This window comes from Cataglyphis hispanica, chromosome 15 (genome assembly GCF_021464435.1).
Source record: "Cataglyphis hispanica isolate Lineage 1 chromosome 15, ULB_Chis1_1.0, whole genome shotgun sequence".
NCBI classification, from domain to species: domain Eukaryota; kingdom Metazoa; phylum Arthropoda; class Insecta; order Hymenoptera; family Formicidae; genus Cataglyphis; species Cataglyphis hispanica.
The window spans coordinates 836,500-855,446 of record NC_065968.1 but is presented as its reverse complement, the minus strand read 5'-3'; the positions used below and the strand labels follow the sequence as shown (position 1 = coordinate 855,446).

At 34.4% G+C, this 18,947-nt stretch overlaps 4 protein-coding genes across 7 annotated transcripts in view; 2 read left to right on the top strand and 2 right to left on the bottom strand.

Moving 5' to 3' along the window:
- LOC126854929 (uncharacterized) overlaps positions 1-18,947 on the bottom strand; it is a 242,071-nt gene that overhangs the window by 128,248 nt on the left and 94,876 nt on the right. The gene's annotated exons all lie outside the window — the stretch shown is intronic.
- On the top strand, positions 292-3,482 carry LOC126854916 (SET domain-containing protein SmydA-8-like). The gene is made up of 7 exons (XM_050602095.1): positions 292-1,156; positions 1,554-1,922; positions 2,015-2,149; positions 2,395-2,581; positions 2,698-2,793; positions 2,886-2,971; positions 3,036-3,482. Exons 1-7 carry the CDS (start codon positions 674-676, stop codon positions 3,120-3,122), a joined length of 1,443 nt encoding a protein of 480 aa, XP_050458052.1. The 5' UTR covers positions 292-673; the 3' UTR covers positions 3,123-3,482.
- On the bottom strand, positions 3,629-9,480 carry LOC126854900 (zinc finger CCCH domain-containing protein 13-like). Its single transcript, XM_050602062.1, has 10 exons — positions 9,145-9,480; positions 8,878-8,953; positions 8,331-8,731; positions 5,933-8,113; positions 5,207-5,518; positions 4,771-5,113; positions 4,528-4,694; positions 4,162-4,445; positions 3,970-4,078; positions 3,629-3,825 (listed from the first exon to the last, which is right to left on the bottom strand). Exons 1-10 carry the CDS (start codon positions 9,333-9,335, stop codon positions 3,717-3,719), a joined length of 4,173 nt encoding a protein of 1,390 aa, XP_050458019.1. The 5' UTR covers positions 9,336-9,480; the 3' UTR covers positions 3,629-3,716.
- Positions 9,606-16,478, top strand: LOC126854910 (electron transfer flavoprotein-ubiquinone oxidoreductase, mitochondrial). Of its 4 annotated transcripts, none has more exons than XM_050602085.1 (8): positions 9,606-9,764; positions 10,883-10,990; positions 11,076-11,424; positions 11,513-11,819; positions 11,904-12,145; positions 12,223-12,617; positions 12,720-12,941; positions 15,612-16,478. In XM_050602085.1, exons 1-8 carry the CDS (start codon positions 9,734-9,736, stop codon positions 15,773-15,775), a joined length of 1,818 nt encoding a protein of 605 aa, XP_050458042.1. In that variant the 5' UTR covers positions 9,606-9,733; the 3' UTR covers positions 15,776-16,478. The 4 variants fall into 4 exon arrangements, with proteins under 4 accessions (XP_050458042.1, XP_050458044.1, XP_050458045.1 ...); XM_050602087.1 differs by having other exon boundaries at positions 9,634-9,764; positions 10,888-10,990; XM_050602088.1 differs by lacking the exon at positions 9,606-9,764 and adding an exon at positions 10,041-10,116 and having other exon boundaries at positions 10,888-10,990.

The following is an 18,947-nucleotide window of genomic DNA, read 5'->3' as shown; positions in this document are numbered from 1 at the left end:
TATAATGATTTGTTAAACAGAGAAGAGTTTAATTGATAGATATCTAATTAATAATATAATTAAGAATACACTAGTAATTTGTTATTTGTAATACATTAAAGAAACTGTTTTCTTTGAGCTATCAGTATGTTTTATATATTTTATTTACAACCTGTTGGCATTTCGCAAAGTATGTAAACAGTAAACAGATAGGTCAGTTGGCTGCTTTTTGGTGTCGATGTGTTGCCAATTCTATTTTAAGCTGAGATTTATAATAAGAGCACGCACTTTGTGCGCTCGTAGTAAGTTTGTAGAGTAGTATCACTCGTGTGTTCAATTAGGCAAACGCCTTTTACGATTTTTCGACTTCGCGATACAATCTCAATATTAATTAATTAATTCACAAGAAATAATTAATTTTTAACAGAATTCGTAATTCTTACGAAATTCTTTTCTGACATCGCGATGCGTCACGTCTGACACATATCTCTACCTCTGCTTTAAATAATGTAAATATTTGTAGAGAAAATCTTGCACAAATGCGAAAACAAGATCTCAAAGTTATTACAAAACTGGCTCGATGCCTATAGAAAACGATACGCGTATGAAACGTTCGGTATAAAAGAGGATTAAAGCATCAAGAGGCAAAGTATCGAGAGGAAATAATACGCAAATGCATCTGTGATCCAGAACCATGGAACCGCGTGAGGCAATGGAATTACTCAAGACTCATCTGCGAGAAAATAATCTTGCGCAAGATGAATCTCAGACCACATGGACCATCAAGTGCTCTCCCTTGGGAGGTCGCGGCATGTTTGCCACACGGGACATTCGAGCTGGCGAATTGATTTTTATAGATGTCCCGCTGTTGATAGGACCGCGATGCTACAACAAGTACCAAGCGATGTGTGTCGTCTGTTATAAAAACAACTGTCCCCTGTTTCCTTGCGATCATGGTTGCGGTTTGCCGATCTGTTCGACGGAATGCGAGAACTCGATGACGCACTGTCAAGCCGAGTGTCGTTTACTCAAGGAGTGGATGCCGCTCTGCGGTTCCTCCTGGTCCAAGGATCTGCTGCTCGCGGTACTACCGATACGCGGTCTTACGTTGTCGAAGGAGCAACGTAAACTCTTGTATGCCTTCAAGTGCCATTCGAATTTTACTCGTAACTATGAGGTATATTCCGATTTACTTTTCTTTCATATATGATATTTCATAAGTTTCTGATTCGTATAATAAACATCTAACTTTGTAAAAATATATACAAAAAATGAACAATTTCTTATAATTAATAATATGTTTCATATTTTGTTTCTTCTATTTTTTATATGTGTTTTCCATTATTTTTTTGAAATTTATTATGTAATTATATCATTCTAGTTAGAAGGATAACACTCTCTTTTTTGAATGATGTTACATAGACTTGAATATAGTCTATCTCTCTCTTCTTCATATTTTCTCTATGTAATATAAAATATAATATCTAAAAAAAGAGGAAAAAAGAAGAGAAAAAAGATGTGATAATAATAATATATATTAAATAAAGAATAGCTTGTCTAAAATGAATTTCAAGCTCGATCTACTCAAAAGAAACGTGAACAACCTTCCCAGCGAGGAGCAAATGGAGTTTATGAAACACATTTGCGAAGTCTTCAACACGAATTCCTTCGAAGTCGTGGTCGCGATGAATGAGGACTGCACCACGAGTTTACGCGGTCTTTACCCCTTAGGTGCCTTTCAGAATCATTGTTGTGTGCCGAACACCAGACATCACTTCGATGACCATCAACGACTATACGTGAGCGCCTCGCTGCCGATCGCTGCTGGCGAGGAGCTCACTATGTCTTACACCAATCTCCTGTTGGATACATTGAGCAGGAGACAGTTCCTGAAGGTCACCAAACATTTCTCCTGCAACTGCAGAAGATGCTCCGATCCTTCGGTATGTCGATACACAAATTATTAAAAAAAAAAAGAAAAAAAGTTTATTGCTACAAGAAAAACTTACGCGGGACATTTCTTTTCTTTCTCCAGGAATTCGGATCTTATCTCGGAGCGCTTTTCTGTGCGAAGGATGATTGTTCCGGATATTTGCTACCACGTAATCCTCTCAGTTTTGAATCTCCCTGGATCTGTGACAAGTGTCAGATCAGCATGAACCACAGACAGGTGATATCTAGAAGTTGAAACGCTTTATTTTCATACGCAATAAAAATAATTACTCTTTAACTTTTTTACTCTTTCAGAATAAATATCTTCTCTACAATTATTTATTTCGAGAAGCTATTTATTTGCGTATTAATAATATGTTTGCATAATTATTACAGTATTTATATGATTATTCAATTAAAAAGGATAGATAGCTTGATTTTTATCGTACTGCTATTCTATTAATGAGAGTTATCAATTTATAGATTGAATGCATTCATTCAATGTTGAACACACTTGTACTTGACGCGATACACAAGACTCCGCGTGAGATTCTAAAATTTATAGAAACAGTATTATCGAAATTGATTCCAAAGACTAATTACATCATGATGGATATCAAATATCATATAATTTCCTACTTTGGTAGAGTGCCAGATCTAAAATGGGAAGGTAATATGTTAATATATATTTTCTATGTTATTTTAACACCACGCGAAATATTTTTTTACAAGCTATTACCTTTATATTATACATATTAATGCGAAACGTAATTTGTGTTATTACAGATCTTACGGATGCAGATCTTAGCATCAAGAAAATGTATTGTAACGACACACTTTCTATGTTAGATGCTTTAGGTTCTGGAGATTCTATTAAAAAAGGTAGTACAATGATCTTATTACTTCATAGTTTCATTACAATCAAGATTGGAAAAAAAATAATTTTTTAAATATTCTCGTAATATGTGTTTCAGGTCTTGTTTTATACGAGCTATATCGTACAAATCTTGAATTATCTAAGCGTAAGATTTCGGAAAAACAAACACATCCGCGCATCGAGGTATGAGAAATATAATTCACGTTAATTGTACATGTCTTAATCATTGTCCTAAATTCTTTTTTAGGATAACGATAATAAATATTTATTACGACAGGCAATGGATATATTGCAAAATGATGTCAATGCAGCTTGTGTTCGCAAAAGTGATTAACGCGAAGACACCGTCCTAAAATTGTATTTATTGCATTATTTGATATCTAGGATATACATAATGTGTGTATGAATATATTTGAAATAATGCATCATATATTGCTATGTATATTATGATTTTCACAATCTAATCATTTGGTTTCGTACTTTATATATTCGTATGATATACTACATCTTATGATATATATTCGTATAATATACTACATCTTATGATACAAGAAATGTATGTGAATATATACAAATATAGTTATTATGATAAAAATATGTGCATAAGCGATTATATTATGATGAAAACTGTGTATTTAACAGAGATTAAGCTTGAAAATTTAAGTTAAAATATGTAAATTCATTTGATTTTTAAAAAATTCAAATGTTCAGACAAAAATATGTTCAACTGATAATTAGGACATAGTTTCATGTCAATTAAAAGTGGTACAATCTATTATAGCATCAAGTAGATCATTATGCACACACACACACACACACACACACACAGATACATGTAAGGCAGTGTATATATATATATTTTATATTGTCAATACAAAAAAAAAACTAATAGCTATTCACAATTTTAGACATAAATTTCATCTCTCTTTCATATTACTTGCTGTAATAAGCATTTTGCTTCTTCATACAAAGCAGCACTTGGTTTTAGCGTTTCCAAATCATAATCCACATCTTCGTCATAATTTGCATTGTTATTTCTGCAACAAAATTTCATTATATTACAGGCACAATTGTAAAAAAATATGTTAACATAAAATTTTTTATAAGTCTTAATTCATAAAATAATATACCAAAACATTCACGATTTGTGTTCTTAAATAGCATAATTTAATGCAACTCACCTATACAAAGAATCATCAATAGCGTGCATTGCGCTATTACCTAAATCCTGCAGCAACTGATTTCGCGCGAGCGCCGTGTGCATCAATGCAATATCAGCAAGCAAGAATTCTTTATGATTCATAAAAAAATTTGAAAAATGTTATTTTGCAAACTTATTTTTGATTTTAGCAGTTATATTAAAAAATACTCACTGTTCTTTTCATATTTATTTTGTAATTTTTTTACGAAATCTTCGCCTGCATACTTTTTAGATATACCAATTCTATAAAAGATAGCTTTGCACTGCCATCGATTCTCTGTAGAGTTTTGATTCGATGAAACAATTCTTCTCGCTTGCGTTTCCTTTACGAGGGATTCCCAATCGACGCCTAAAGCATCGCCCAATCCTTTGCCACTAGTTTTGATATCCTCTTCTAACTCGCCATCAGAAATTTCTTCAAAGTCCATAGTTTCCATGTTTTCATCTTCTATGTTCCTATTAAAATACAATGGCATTATATGAAATTTTATTCTCTCTCTCTGAATTATAATATTTTATAAAATCATTCATATCTCACTTCAATGACATTGTATCGGTATTATCCTTAGACTTTGAACTGAAAATGGTTTCTTCTACAGATTCCTTCGGAGATAACTGAGCCGGTTCCTGTGCAGTTGATTGTGCGTCGCGATGTACAGCATCCGGTACCTTTTTGTTTGTCCGCGTTTTATTACTTTCCATATCCTGTTGAGAAATTACATAAACTCATTCAGTCTTTTTTGTAACAAAAAACAAAAATGCAAAAATATGCAATACATACTGTAGTATCTTCTTCCATATTTAATATGTCATCAGGATCATCGCTGATATCACTCAAATCGCTCTCAGTATGGAGAGTTTGCAAAGAATCCTCGACTATAGGACGTTTTGGTTCCGTTGCGACGGGTTCTTTGATTTCGGATTTATCCTTTTGTAAATTCTTCTTTTGGAAACTATCCGTGGATTTTTCTCTCGTAGTTGTACACAATTTGCCTTCGGCAAGTTCCATCAATTTTTTGTTGATAGGTTCTTCTTTCATGCTACCGTAAATAGCAGCCTGTTTAGCAGAAGGATGAATTGTCGGTTCCTCTCTCGCTTCCGGCGCATTATATGATCGTCTTTTACTAAAAAAATTTTAATTAATAGAGAATATTATATATGTAATATTATATTTTATACTTTAATCTTGTATATAAAAGATTATGCTATATGTTTACTTATGTTGCGTAGATTCTCCGAGTTCCAAATCTTTCGAGCGTTCGTTTCTGTAATGCGATCGAACATGCACGTTCTGATTATCCCATTTCCGCGCATCGCTGGGCTTCCAGTCAGCTATTGAACTGTCATATCGGGAGTTGTTCCATTCGTCATCGTGTATCTCCGAGCGAGGAAGACTGTCCCTGCCTTCCCATAACGTTCTCGTGCGCCACTCTCTCTCCTCCCATTCCGCCGTCGGATAATTTCGATCTCGGCCGTGTTCCACGTCGCGATGATGTCCCTCCCAATCATCGTTTGAAACAGTCTCATCCCTAATTGATAAAAGACAGAGAGAAAAAAAATGAGTATATATTTAGCTATCCATAAGTATTTATATCTATCCACTTTTTTAAATCTCGTATTTTTTCTCTTCTTTTTTTTCCTCCCTTTTCTCTTCCTATATATATATATATATATATATATATATATATATATATATATATATATATATATATATATATATATATTGTCCATATAAATAATGTAAAACTAACATTTAAAAAAGGAAAATTTATAAAATTTTTTTACACTATCAGTTTGCGATTTTTGCTATAGTGAAAAGCTACATGTAGAAAAATAATTCAATATTTTGCACAATATCAATATTCTTCAGTGTAAAGCATGATAAAAATAAATAAGTATGACACTTTTTTTATATTAATTATTATCTATATGTTAATTATTACCTAATTCCAGGTCCAGTATTTCTCAGTTTATCGCCAGTATAAAGAGGATGTCGATGATGATGATGATGATGACGGTGGTCATCAAAGGACGTTCGCTCGGCGGTCTGGATCATATATCTCGACTCCTTAGATCTCTCCTCGCGAGCGACGCGTCTCTCTTCAAAGGGACTGTCATATCGTCTACTCTCGACGGTTTTTCTCCTGTCATCATCGTGTATATGAGCGTGATCGCGATATTCCACGTGAAGGGTTGATTCTTCCTGCTCATCCCAATGCTCAGGCATCCTGCCATAATTTCTACCAAAATTTCTGTCCACTTCCACGGCGCGTCGTGGACTAGTCATGTCCCGACGATCCACTATCCGATCGATCTTGTTCGGAATACGATTCGGTTCGATTCGCGTCTGATCCTTTCTGCTGTTGTGTTCTGATGTGTGCCCTCGTTCATATCTCATGCCAAACCTCCTGCTGTGCCGATCCCTATCATAGTGACTGTCCACCATGTCCATCATATGATCACGAGATGATGGTGGAGCGGATGTCACAATCGCCGAGGACGAGGTCGTAGGCACCAGAGGCAAGGACGTTGATTGGATATTTGACGATGCCACAGTATGACCACTCTTATCGTGTAAAGGCGTACGGTCCAAGGATGTTTCTCGAAAACGATCCATGCGATCTCGCGGTGAATTTACGCTCGACTTGTTGCGACTTAAAGACGACACATCCTTCTCGACAGCGCCACTTCTTTCATATCTTCCATCCAGACGCGATTGCGTCGAGTTTCGTTCCCGTTCGGCGAGAGCCTTCGTCTCAGATCGTTCCCGTTCGCGTTCGTTTCTGCTTCGCTCGCGAACCCCGCTGTTTTTTTCAAATGATATATCCTTGCTCAAAGGTCGTTCCTTCATTCTGTTGTAACGCGAATTCTTATCCGCCGGAAGATTTAACGTCGTGGACGAAACCACTGTAGGTACGTCCCTCTCTCGCGACTTCATAGACTTTTCTCTTTCTCTATCTCGATCGCGATCTCGTTCTCGAGTCTCTCGATCTCTCTCCCGTTCACGATCGCGCTCGCGCTCTCGTTCTCGATCGCGATCCCTGTCTCTGTCGCGTTCGCGTTCCCTCTCGCGATCCCGATCGCGATCTCGCTCTCGCTGCCTCTCGTTACGGCAACGTTCCTGAGATTCATCCTTATCTTTATCGCGCTGAGGTTCCTGGCGCTGATCGCGAGTCAATCTTGAATGACGCTCCTCTCTTATGTCTTTTTCGCGCTGGCTCTCGCGACTTTTCTGTCGCGTCTTGTCGCCACCGTACGTCTTTTCTTCAAAATTGTCCTTGCTTGCGTTACTCCTGCGATAGTTTTCATCCTGATTTGTTGTCTGCTTCGCCTTATTACTCGAGATCTGCTCGCTTTTTTTCGCGTCATCCCGCTCTTTACTCTTGTCTCTTTTGTGTGAATCGCGCTCTTTCTTCTCTGCGTCTCTCGCGCGACTTGATGAGCTGCCTCGTTTCTCCGGATTTTTTACTGGGGTGACATCCCGTCTCGCTCTTGACGGCGTCTTATCAGGCGTTCGGCTACGTCGCGCCTTCGAGGACACGCTTTCCTTGATGTGCTGATGTTTGGTTGATCGCTCTGATGACGATAGAGGTGGCGGTGGTGTACGCGAACGCACATCCTTATCCTTGCACTTGGATCTCAACCGATCATCCGACTTGATCTTCTCATCGCTTGCACGATTTTTCTCCTTATCCTGTTGTTCCTTGATTTTATCGAACGACTTGTATTTAGATGCATCCTTGGACAAACACACCTCTATGTCACGCACTTTCTTGTAATGCCTACCATCCTCCTTATCCATCTCCCGATTACTCTTTAGCGCTTTCGGCGATTCGCTTCTGTTTCTCTCCCGTATTTTGTTAGACGATGATGCATGATGCGCCACGGAAATCGACGAGCCCAATACTACGGTTGATGTAGATGTAATCCCACTCGTAGATCCTTGTTGTATCGCAGGTGATCTAGCGCGCAATGAGCTAGAATGTTTTCTAGATACAGATAATGAAGCATGCTTCTTGACTGACTTAGTGGTAAGATCTTTCTTCGTGGAATTGTTTTCAAGTTTACGTTTCTTCTTACTGACAGCTTTGTCGTTTTTCGCTCCTAGTCTCTTGAGCTTCAATCTGTAAATTACATAAAAACAAATTTGATTAATGAATTGTACAATGAGATAAAACATACTTTTATGTGATTAATGTTAAAATGTGATATATATAAATTACTTATTTTAAATATAATTACAATCTTTTCCTTACAGATGATTGTAGTTGTATGATTATATTACATAATATATCATATCAAATATCAAATATTATATATATTAAATAAGTATATTCTTACTTTCTTTTCTTTTCTTTATCTTCGTCGTAATCAGTGGAAGCACTGTGATGCCTCTTTGTTTTGATTTTCTTGACTTTCTTTCGTGAATCTGATGTTGATGTAGAAGATGAATCTTCGCTACTAGAGCTGCTACTGCTACTAGATGTACTAGACGTGCGCGAACTAGAGGAGGAACTCATAGCCTTTTTTTTCTGCTTTACTTTATCCTTGCCATGTATTTCTTTATCCTTCTTCATTTGTAATTCCAATTCTCGTTGTAATAATTGCCGCCGTCTCTCCAACACCTTCTCGTCCTCGTACTCGAGATCCGTTTGATTCCACTCTTCTATATTCAAGTCTGGGCTATGAGATGCTTTTTTCACGATTTTTGACGTAAGCCGTTTGAAAGGATCTTCAATGAGCTATAATATTGAGAGAATCAAAAGAGGATCCTTAGTTTCTAGCTGGTTTTTTATTAATTTCAATTCTGATTAATTCTATTGCATGCTCTGAAAATGCTGTGTCAAATAAAATTATTATCATAAACATAAAAATGTGATGTGCTTACCCCAGATGTACCTGCGATTGCATTATCTTTCTTAGCACGTTTGGATGGGCTTATCAATGTATGTGTATTTGCGTACCTAATTAAAGAGAAACAGGAAGAGAAACAGAAAATTCATATAGTTCAATACTCCATAATAAATCTACTTCAGTAAAAAATAGTATAAATCAACAATGTAAAATCAACAATTGATTACTTGCGGAATTGCTGAGTATATACATCTTGTTAAAGAAAATTTTTCTCAGTAACAAATTTTTATAACAAACTCACTTGCAATTCTTGCCGTAAGAACAACTGCCGTTGAGGGCCCAATTTCTACAATAATCCGATGTATTTTGAGCGGAGGTGGTGGCGATCGCTGGTTTGGTGCCCAACCTCTCAAACACACTCGGCCGTCGAGAAGAGTCTGTATTACATTTCGTAGGGTCAGCCGTTATCTTCCTTATGTTTGGTTTTGACATATTATCACCATAAAGCACTTGTATTTTCACAATGGAAGCACATAACTGCGAGCATGCAGATATTCACATGCCGTGCGGAATCGTCATGAGATGCGATGACTCGACGCGGAATACATACATAAGTAAACATCTCTGTCAGACAGTGTGCTGTGTGCTGTGTGCCGTGTGCCACTGATACTAGAATGATATCTCGAAACGTTCGAGGTATCGAACAACCGTACCGAACGATCGACGCGTAATGTCGGCTCACATAGCACAGATGTCACTTGATGTACTTACGTTTAGTCTGCAAGTGCTACTTGCGACTGAACGCGGTGACAAGTGTCGTGGGTATATTTTTTATTTTTTTTTTTTTTTTATAATTATCGCTGATCACTGCTTGGCACTTGTGCGTGATCATGGCTTTCGTATTAACCCCCTCCGGCACTGGTAAGTGTATCATCCAAATTTTTCCAATCACGTATAACTTTATGTAAATTAGTGTTCGATAATGTTATGTTGGTTAAGGCCATTGCACGTTAAAAAATTTTAGTCGTAATCGTAAAGCCGTAAGTAAATCAACCAATCACAGTTCAAACATTCTTATTATGTTTTAGAATGTTTGATTGTGATTGGTCAATTTTCTTACGGCCTTATGATTACGACTAAAATTTTTTAACGTGCAATGGCCTTTAGGGTTCTCGGCTCCTCTGTCGTGAAGTAAGAAGCGAATGTTTATTTGAATAATAACGTTTTCAAGAAACACCGAGGATAGTGAAACATATAATAATCGACGAATATCGTACGTTATACAATATTATGTTTAAGGAGATCACATTGAATATATTAATGGTACAATTGTATGTAAATATTTTTATTAGTTTTGTGATCACTGAATAGTATATTTGTGTGTTCCGTTAATAAATGCGAAATTATTTAGAGCATAAGTATTGACTAGCATTTTTGATGCAATAAAGACTTTTGTTCCTCTTTTATATATATTAATTGTTAATCGAGAATACGATTGATCTTTTATTACGTAGTTGAACAGTATACACACTTGTCTACTTTGTCCCCGCATCACATTTCTTCAATTACTGTATCTACATAAACTTTATTACACTTTGATTCCTTTCTTTTAGTATAGAATATTTCATTTAATTTTTTTGAATGCTAAAAGAGAATGTAAAAAAAATGCAATCGAAATAATATGGCTCTAGTTTTTGAATTTTTCACCAATGAATATTTGAAATAAAAAATAATATACAAGTATATAAATATATCAGATTAGATAAAATGAATAGAAAAAGTTTCATGATCGATATATCAATCACAGCTGCAAATATATGGATCTAAATTTTGAAATTTTGATATATGTTGAAATCCAGGAATTATTATATTTTTCTTTCTTATCTCTGCATTCAAAATATAAATATACATATATTTTATTATGAATTATTTCGCAATCGTCAAATATAAGTACACAAATATGTATTTATTGTAATACATGTTATTTTAATTCGACTAATCTGCATATTTAGTTTAATTTTGATTTCTTTTTTTGATAGTACAGAGGCTACAAAGGATTTTTCAGAGAGCTTACTTGGACGCCAAGTATCCTCAAATCACAACTCATTACACAGTAATACCCAGGGAAACAGATTCAAGATGGAAAGGTAAATTTTTGTCTTGATTTTTTTTACTTCTAAGATAATATTAGGAGAAAAAGTGAGTGAAAATATGTTTTTTTTTATCTGCTAGATGTAAATATGGAGAGGTATGTGGACGAAACAGACATTTTAATTGTTGGTGGTGGACCAGCTGGCTTATCGGCAGCTATTCAGGCTCGTCGATTGGCAGAGAAGCATGGCAAGGAACTCAGAGTTACCCTTGTTGAAAAGGCATCTACAATCGGTGGACATATTCTTAGTGGTGCCTGTTTGGATCCAATTGCAATGAATGAACTCTTTCCAAATTGGAAAGAATTAGGTGCACCGCTAAATACTCCTGTTACAGAAGACAAATTTGCATTTCTTACAGAAAAGAAAAGAATATCTATACCTATTTTTAAGGGAATGCCGATGTATAATCATGGAAATTATATAGTCAGGTGAATAAAATTTATTATAAGTATAAAGAAAATGATTAATAAGTAATGAATTTATTTTGATTGTAAACATTCGTGTATCTATGTATAGATTAGGACATGTTGTGGCATGGCTTGGTGAACAAGCAGAAGCTGCTGGTGTCGAAATATATCCTGGTTATGCTGCATCAGAAGTTCTATATCATGAAGATGGATCTGTCAAAGGAATAGCTACAAATGATGTTGGTATTGCTAAAGATGGTTCACCCAAAGAAACATTTGAACGGGGCATGGAACTACATGCAAAGTGTACCATATTTGCAGAAGGCTGTCATGGACATCTGACAAAACAATTGTCAAAGAAATTGAATCTTAGGAAAGATTGCGAACCACAGACATATGGCATTGGATTAAAAGAAGTTATTATCAAGTTACTTTTCAAAATTAAAAAAATTGTAAATATTAAAAATATATATTTATAAAATGAAATATATCTTTGGTAGATTTGGGAGATAGAGCCAAGTAAACATAAACCTGGAGCAGTTGAACATACAGTTGGCTGGCCACTTAATAGAAATACATATGGTGGATCATTTTTATATCATCTGAATGAAGAAACACCTCTAGTTGCAGTAGGTTTTGTTGTAGGATTGGATTATTCTAATCCCTATCTATCTCCATTCAAAGAGTTTCAAAGATTTAAACAACATCCTAGTATTAGACCAACATTTGAAGGAGGAAAAAGGTTGGTATTTGTAATAAAAAATTTATTCTGATGACATGGTTTTGTATTCTTTTTACACTTGTTCTTCTTAATTACAGAATAGCTTATGGTGCTAGAGCATTAGTAGAAGGTGGATTCCAATCCATTCCCAAACTTCAATTTCCTGGTGGATGCCTTATTGGATGTACAGCAGGTTTTCTAAATGTTCCCAAAATTAAAGGAACTCATAATGCTATGAAAAGTGGCATGTTGGCTGCAGAAAGCGTTGTTGAAGCAATTATAGACGCAGAAAATAATATTTCATCGACGAAAGGCTTAGAACCAAAAACATATACAAATAAAATAAAAAATAGTTGGATCTATAAGGAATTGAAAGCTGTAAGAAACATGAGGCCCAGTTTCCATTCTTCTCTTGGACTTTACGGTGGTTTAATGTATTCAGGATTTTCCATGTTAGTGGGCGGAAGGGAGCCATGGACTTTTTCCCATGGAGGTAAGCAGAAATTTCTGCAGTTTCTATTTGAAGTGTTTTTTTGAAAAAAATCGAATTTTTAAAATATTTTGGAAATTTATTTCCTATTTATTATGTTTACAGGACCTGATTATAAGAAGCTAAAATCTGCAGCTGAATCGACACCAATAGAATATCCGAAACCGGATAATCAAGTGTCCTTCGATCTTCTATCATCAGTAGCTCTAACCGGTACCAATCACGAAGCTGATCAACCAGCGCATTTAACTTTGATGGATGATACTATTCCAGTGAAAAGGAATTTAGCTGAATTTGCTGGTCCGGAAGGGCGATTTTGTCCTGCTGGTAAGTGAATTTATGCATGATTTATTTTACTTTAATAAATATATCATTTTTTACTAAATAATCATCATTAGAATGTTGTTGTTACTATTAATATTTTGCGAAAAAGTATTTATCTCTAAAAAGAACGGATAAAATATAGGGAAATATCATGTTTTAATGTTTGTCTCATTATTCTATTTGTTTCATTTGTTCATTTATTTTTAATGAATTTTAATGAATTTTTAATTTTTTTTTTACATTTGGAAGCATATTTAATTTTTTTTTTAATACTAAGCGTTGTTTACGTTTGGGAGCATGTTTAACTTCAGTTTGAATACTAAAACTAATAAAATTTTTGAAGGAAATATACTAAAGAAAATAATATTTAAAAACTTTTGTTTCTTCAAGAAATTAACTAATAATTATGTTAACAAATTTATTAATTACAAAATATAAATGTATTTCACAATTATCTCTTCTTTATTTAATTGTGCATGATTTGAATTAAATGTATTTGGTAAAACACAAGAATTTGTTCTGCACGAATGCTAAAAGGACTTATTAATATTGAAATCATTTTACTCAAGAATGTTTAAGAAGCTTAAATTATTAGTGTAAATACAAAAATTCAATACATTATGATGAAGAAAATAGATTTATTGCATGGCGAAGTTTGTTCTGCGCAATTTTATACTATACTACTTTTATTACATTTTATTTTTTAATATTTAATAGACAAAAAATTTGAAAGTAACTTTTTTAAATTTTTTCCGGTAAATAAATTGCTTGCTATCCATTAAAAAAGGTGAAATCCTTTTAAAAAAGGTGAAATTCTTTTTTGATGTTAAAATTTGTTGAGATAAACGAATTTATATTAGTATGTTTAATAACATATAATATAAATTTTCTTGTTCACGAAAATCTGTTTTGTGCAAAATTATTTTGGCATTTTACATAGACATTTTAAGAATGTTACGAAGCGATCAATTTTGTCCGTGATAAATTTCCGCAGTATGCAGACAATCCAGTTCCTTCCTCTTCCGCTCTCAAACCATCGTCTTCCTCCCCTCCCTTTTTCCAGTCTTGTTGGGGGTTTATCGACCGTTGTGTCCTTGAACCTGAGCCACCCGGACAACCCCCGCATGGCTAGACAACCCCGGACCAAGCTCAATCCCCAAAATCGAGCAGCGCCCTGTAGCTCCGGCCAACAACCTTGCCGCCAATTTATCCTTTCTCTCTTTATTCTTTGACAATTTCTATCATTGATCCTGTAATGTATTAATAATGATTTATTAATAATGAAATGTTTGATTTATTCATAAAATTTGTCATTGATCTTTTAAAATTTGTATGATGTATTATCATAACATGGATGTAATTTCTCGTATTACATATAAGTTGCCTTATATACATAACGCAGAAATAATCTTGCTGATTGTGAGTTAAAGAGGTTTAGTCTCTATTCTAAAGTAGATTTAATAGAAAGAAGATAATAACGCAACTATAATTATCGTTAAATTTAATGATATCGTATAATTATATTACTGCGGAAAGTTGTCGACCTGTTGTTGCGCTGCAATATGATAAATTTAAAACCAATAGTACATTCACAGTACAAAAACAGGGGTTGAATTAAAGATACAGATAATAAGAAACGCAAAAATCGTCATTGCTACGAGAAATCACATTAGCATGTTTGTATAGACAACGATTTATATTTATAGACAGAGTGATCACAATCAAATTAAATTGTATTATATTAATAATAATTTTATCATATTTTTTTTATGAATCTGAAATATTGATTTTTTTTAATGATAAGTTATCATAATCTTTTTCTTTGAACATTAAATATCTTGGAATTTTATTAAAATTAAAATTCTATCGGAATTAAATTCATACGAAATTTTTATAGCTGAATAGAAGTGTAACTTTCGACGGTTATCAACCTACGATTATTTGATCAAATTCTCGATATTCTGATTTATTGAAACTTGTACGATTCAAAATCTACTGGTGCTACAATTTTGCAACAATCAGTTTTTGTCTTTTTAATTCTGTTATTTATATCTAAAAGTTCATGTGAACATTTTATATATATCATGTTGCTTTCAAATTAGATAAATTTATGCGTCTATCCTTGCACTTCATTGTTCTTCAAATCTATCCTTGATTTTTACGACGTATTCCTTCTTTATTATCTGGTCTCTCCTTTCCGTCTCTGGAGTTACGTCTTCCTGTTTCCTTTTACGGACTCGGGGCATTGGGGAGAAGCTCGTCTGGAAGCTTTCCTATAGGATAGCTATGCCGAAAGATGGTGGGGACCACGTTATCGACTGTCTGGCCGAGGAATGTGACCTTCGCGGTGTAAACCTCACACTACGCAAAATCGAGACAATATCTAGACGTATCTGTTGAATAAATTGTACCGAATAAACCGTTCTTCATATCGCGAGATTTTTAATATTTTCGCACAACAGTAATGTGTAAAAAATAATAGAGTAGCAATATGAGTTAATTAAACGTATTATTATATTTGATAGTAAATTTTGTTTTGCATGTCGAATGATTTTTTGGTGATTTCCGGATATGTATCTACTTTCGAACATACCTCGATCCTTCGGTCATTCAAATTGGAAGATTCATGTCGGTTTTGAAAGTCCAAAACGCGTGTGTGTAATCTGTTTTCAGGTGTTTATGAATTTGTGCCATTGGAAAGTGGAGACGGCGAGAGATTGCAGATAAATGCGCAGAATTGCATTCATTGTAAGACTTGCGACATCAAGGATCCGAGCCAGAACATCAATTGGGTCGTGCCTGAGGGTGGCGGTGGGCCAGCTTACAACGGCATGTAAATTCGGTCGACTGATTCGTTAAACGCGTTTGAACGTGCAATGTTTGATAATTATTTCATTATTCAATATTGGCTTTATATCTTTTTCGACAAAGCGAGATATATCATGGTATCATAATTATGTTTTCGATCTTGCGAATATAATTGGGCTTTTTTAATGATTATATGCAACGAGTTTTCTTTGTGCGCTACACAATGGTATAATTATTGAATATATTGTACATATAGTGTAATTATTTCTGATTTGAACAGTTTAACACGATTCGAGATTAATTCGATAAAGAGACGGGCGATTTGTATCTTTTTTTATCGCGAGCTGCACATACGTTAATTTTGTAATTGTATATATATAAAATTCTTCTCCATCGACAAGCAATTTATAAGATTTATTATTTGCTAGGATAATGTTTACTGGATCGTTGAACAGATTGTGAAACATCATGTGATACATTAATTTGATTTGAGAAATCTAGACCTAAATTTATTTGATGAGAATTCTATGTGTTCTTTTCCTAGATCTTTTTGCGATATTTTTTATTGAAAATATAAGAGAACTGAAATGTTTCTAGGACGCAAAGAGAAATATTTGTATAACAGTGTTCTATTGTTACTACTTTTTGATATTAGTTTAAAAATGAATCAATTTGTACATTATATTATATTTTTATACAGGAAAATATATATATATATATTTACAATTCCAATTTGTTGTGTTATGGGATGTGATATTCATCTGTACTCTTGTCCGCTGAATTATCCAATAATTTACATCCACATAAGCTTTCCTTCGATAGCGACTATAAACATTTATAATCTAATAAAAAATATATTTTCAACAATTTGACATTTTCTTCTAGGAAGTCTAGAAAGCGTCTTAAGAATTTTTTTTACTAAAAAATATTGTTATTCTGAGTCGATCCTGATTGAAATTAAAAGATAATTATCAATTTTCGTATAACAAAAACTTGAACTTGGTATTTTGTACATCTTTATTTTTTTTCTATTCAATTCGAAGTTCTATGACCCATTGAAGAAGAATCAGAAAACTCTATATCGCGAAATTGTAAAAGTGAGATGTTAATTCTACTAATAGAGATAAATTCTATAAGAAAAGAATTTTATGCTCTGGAATAAAATTAAAATTTTCAAAAAAAGTATAAATTAAAAATTTAAAAATATCATAAAAGTACATATGTACCATATTTACACCGAGTCTTTTGTCAAATTGAGGGATTTAGCGATGGAAAGCATTTAAACCTAGAAGTTGACCCGTCCTTCAATCTCTTGCTATTCTCCTGGAATTCGCGTCCCAAAGCGCGCGTAAATTTTTACAGTGTACATTATTTCGTATGTGTTCGCGATACTTTCTATCTACCGGTATTATGATTTCCTATGAGACCACGAATGATGATCGAACAACGTCTAACAATTTGCAATAACTTAACTGTAAAGATGATTTATAGGAACGATTATGACGCGTTTCACGCGAAACGCATCGAGCGAATATAATCCGGTATTCTGCAATTTTTGTCATGTGAACAGCTTCTCGAAAAATAAGTTTAATCGAATGCGCGATAACAGTTTTGATTTACAAAAATGCCAAGATCAATTGCAATCTTTCATCAAGAATTTTTCAGAATCAAGTCGGTTTTCGCCGAGAGCATTCCCGTAATATACAATTGTCGCGATACATCCAGGATTACACATCCCGTTGTGTTTCTCATCCTTTTATTTTCACTGATAGAAAATTAGAAAAACGAGAGAAGAGGAGAATGACGTTTATCATCGCACTCTTCCGAAGGAATTGTTTTACGCGATACATTTCTCTTCAAAACGGCAGTGATGTATACATTTATATGAAATACGCGAATCTTACATCTGCGCTCGTCGAGAGGAACTAGCGCATCCACTCTGCCGCTGATACGGATAAAATTTATTATCTGATGTAACTTTATAGGAGCGGAGAGGAATAAGGGAGACTCTTACCCCTTATGCACGCGCAGTTGTAAAATTGTCGCGTTACGTCACACCGTGGAAGCCGATCGGAGGTGCTGGAATTCTCGCAGATGTGAATTCATGCAAGCAGAACAATATTTATTCGCTCGTTGCATACCTATTTTAGATTGAAAAACTGAGAGAACAATTTCAGAAAAGTAATATTTCTTTCCGAGACGGTTATATTTCTTTTATGTACACGCAATATATTTCTTTTATACACATAGAGATATATGAATATGAACAGATACATGTTTAAAATTCATGTTCCCTTTAATTAATTTCCAATGTACTCCAAAATTGATATAAAATATTAATCTGTTTTAAAACGAAAATATTGCTCAAACGCAAATGCATAATAAACGCGACAAATTGAACGATTTGATATTATATTTCATAATCTGTATAGATGATCTGTACCTTTTTTATTTTTCAATTGTTCGAGTCCACAGAGAATGAGAGTAATTCAGTAAATTATAGTGCAAAACCCATTGTAATTGTATCACGAGCGATGTAAAATTTGATAAAATACGCACGATCGGTCCGTCTTTTATCTCCGACAACTGCTTTTTCTCGAGGATCGTCGATGAAACGGTCGTTACACATTTAGATGCGCTTCATATAATGGTCTTCTGATCTGGCAATTGCAATTGAATGGTAGTGGTTTTGAGCGCACAAGCAGCATATTTATTCGCTGTTTCTACATTCGGAATCAACTAGCCCTTCATGGACACTTTTTATGGTATAGTGGACCGTGTGATTTCATCCGACATCAGTAGTACATATGACTTATAGGCAGCCGCATCCAATCAGGAAAGATCGAAAGGAAAGGACGTGATAAAACTGCCAAATACGTCGGTTTCATGACAGTTTCACATATCCGCGGCTGGCTGTAACAATTGCCGGAAATAATCAATTGTCGAGAAGTGCACATAGAGAGAACGATACTTACGAATATCATGGTCCATAGTCCGATGGAATCATTTTGCAGCTCGTTTGGACAAATTCCTCATACAAATTCCTGCAACGCATCCTTCGAACGATTTGCTGCTAGTCACCGTGCAACTCAGTATCTCTTCATTTATATCGGTTCCTAAGCGTTGCCGAACTTGTAGCAATAGAAATAATTGTACATAATTATTTAAAAATTGTGTAAAAAGATACTTTTTTTGTATACT

What these genes read in the sequence shown, in the direction of transcription:
- LOC126854900 (XM_050602062.1), bottom strand. Translation starts at nt 9,335, where the DNA reads ATGTCAAAACCAAACATAAGGAAGATAACGGCTGACCCTACGAAATGT. An exon ending in TCTTACGGCAAGAATTGCAA is followed by an intron (nt 8,954 to 9,144) that starts GTGAGTTTGTTA and finishes CTCTTTAATTAG; the next exon opens with GTACGCAAATACACATACAT. An exon ending in GGAGAATCTACGCAACATAA is followed by an intron (nt 5,114 to 5,206) that starts GTAAACATATAG and finishes AAATTTTTTTAG; the next exon opens with TAAAAGACGATCATATAATG.
- LOC126854910 (XM_050602085.1), top strand. Translation starts at nt 9,734, where the DNA reads ATGGCTTTCGTATTAACCCCCTCCGGCACTG. An exon ending in CATGGAAATTATATAGTCAG is followed by an intron (nt 11,425 to 11,512) that starts GTGAATAAAATT and finishes ATCTATGTATAG; the next exon opens with ATTAGGACATGTTGTGGCAT. An exon ending in AGGGCGATTTTGTCCTGCTG is followed by an intron (nt 12,942 to 15,611) that starts GTAAGTGAATTT and finishes ATCTGTTTTCAG; the next exon opens with GTGTTTATGAATTTGTGCCA.
- LOC126854916 (XM_050602095.1), top strand. Translation starts at nt 674, where the DNA reads ATGGAACCGCGTGAGGCAATGGAATTACTCAAGACTCATCTGCGAGAA. An exon ending in ATTTTACTCGTAACTATGAG is followed by an intron (nt 1,157 to 1,553) that starts GTATATTCCGAT and finishes ATGAATTTCAAG; the next exon opens with CTCGATCTACTCAAAAGAAA. An exon ending in TCAGCATGAACCACAGACAG is followed by an intron (nt 2,150 to 2,394) that starts GTGATATCTAGA and finishes ATCAATTTATAG; the next exon opens with ATTGAATGCATTCATTCAAT.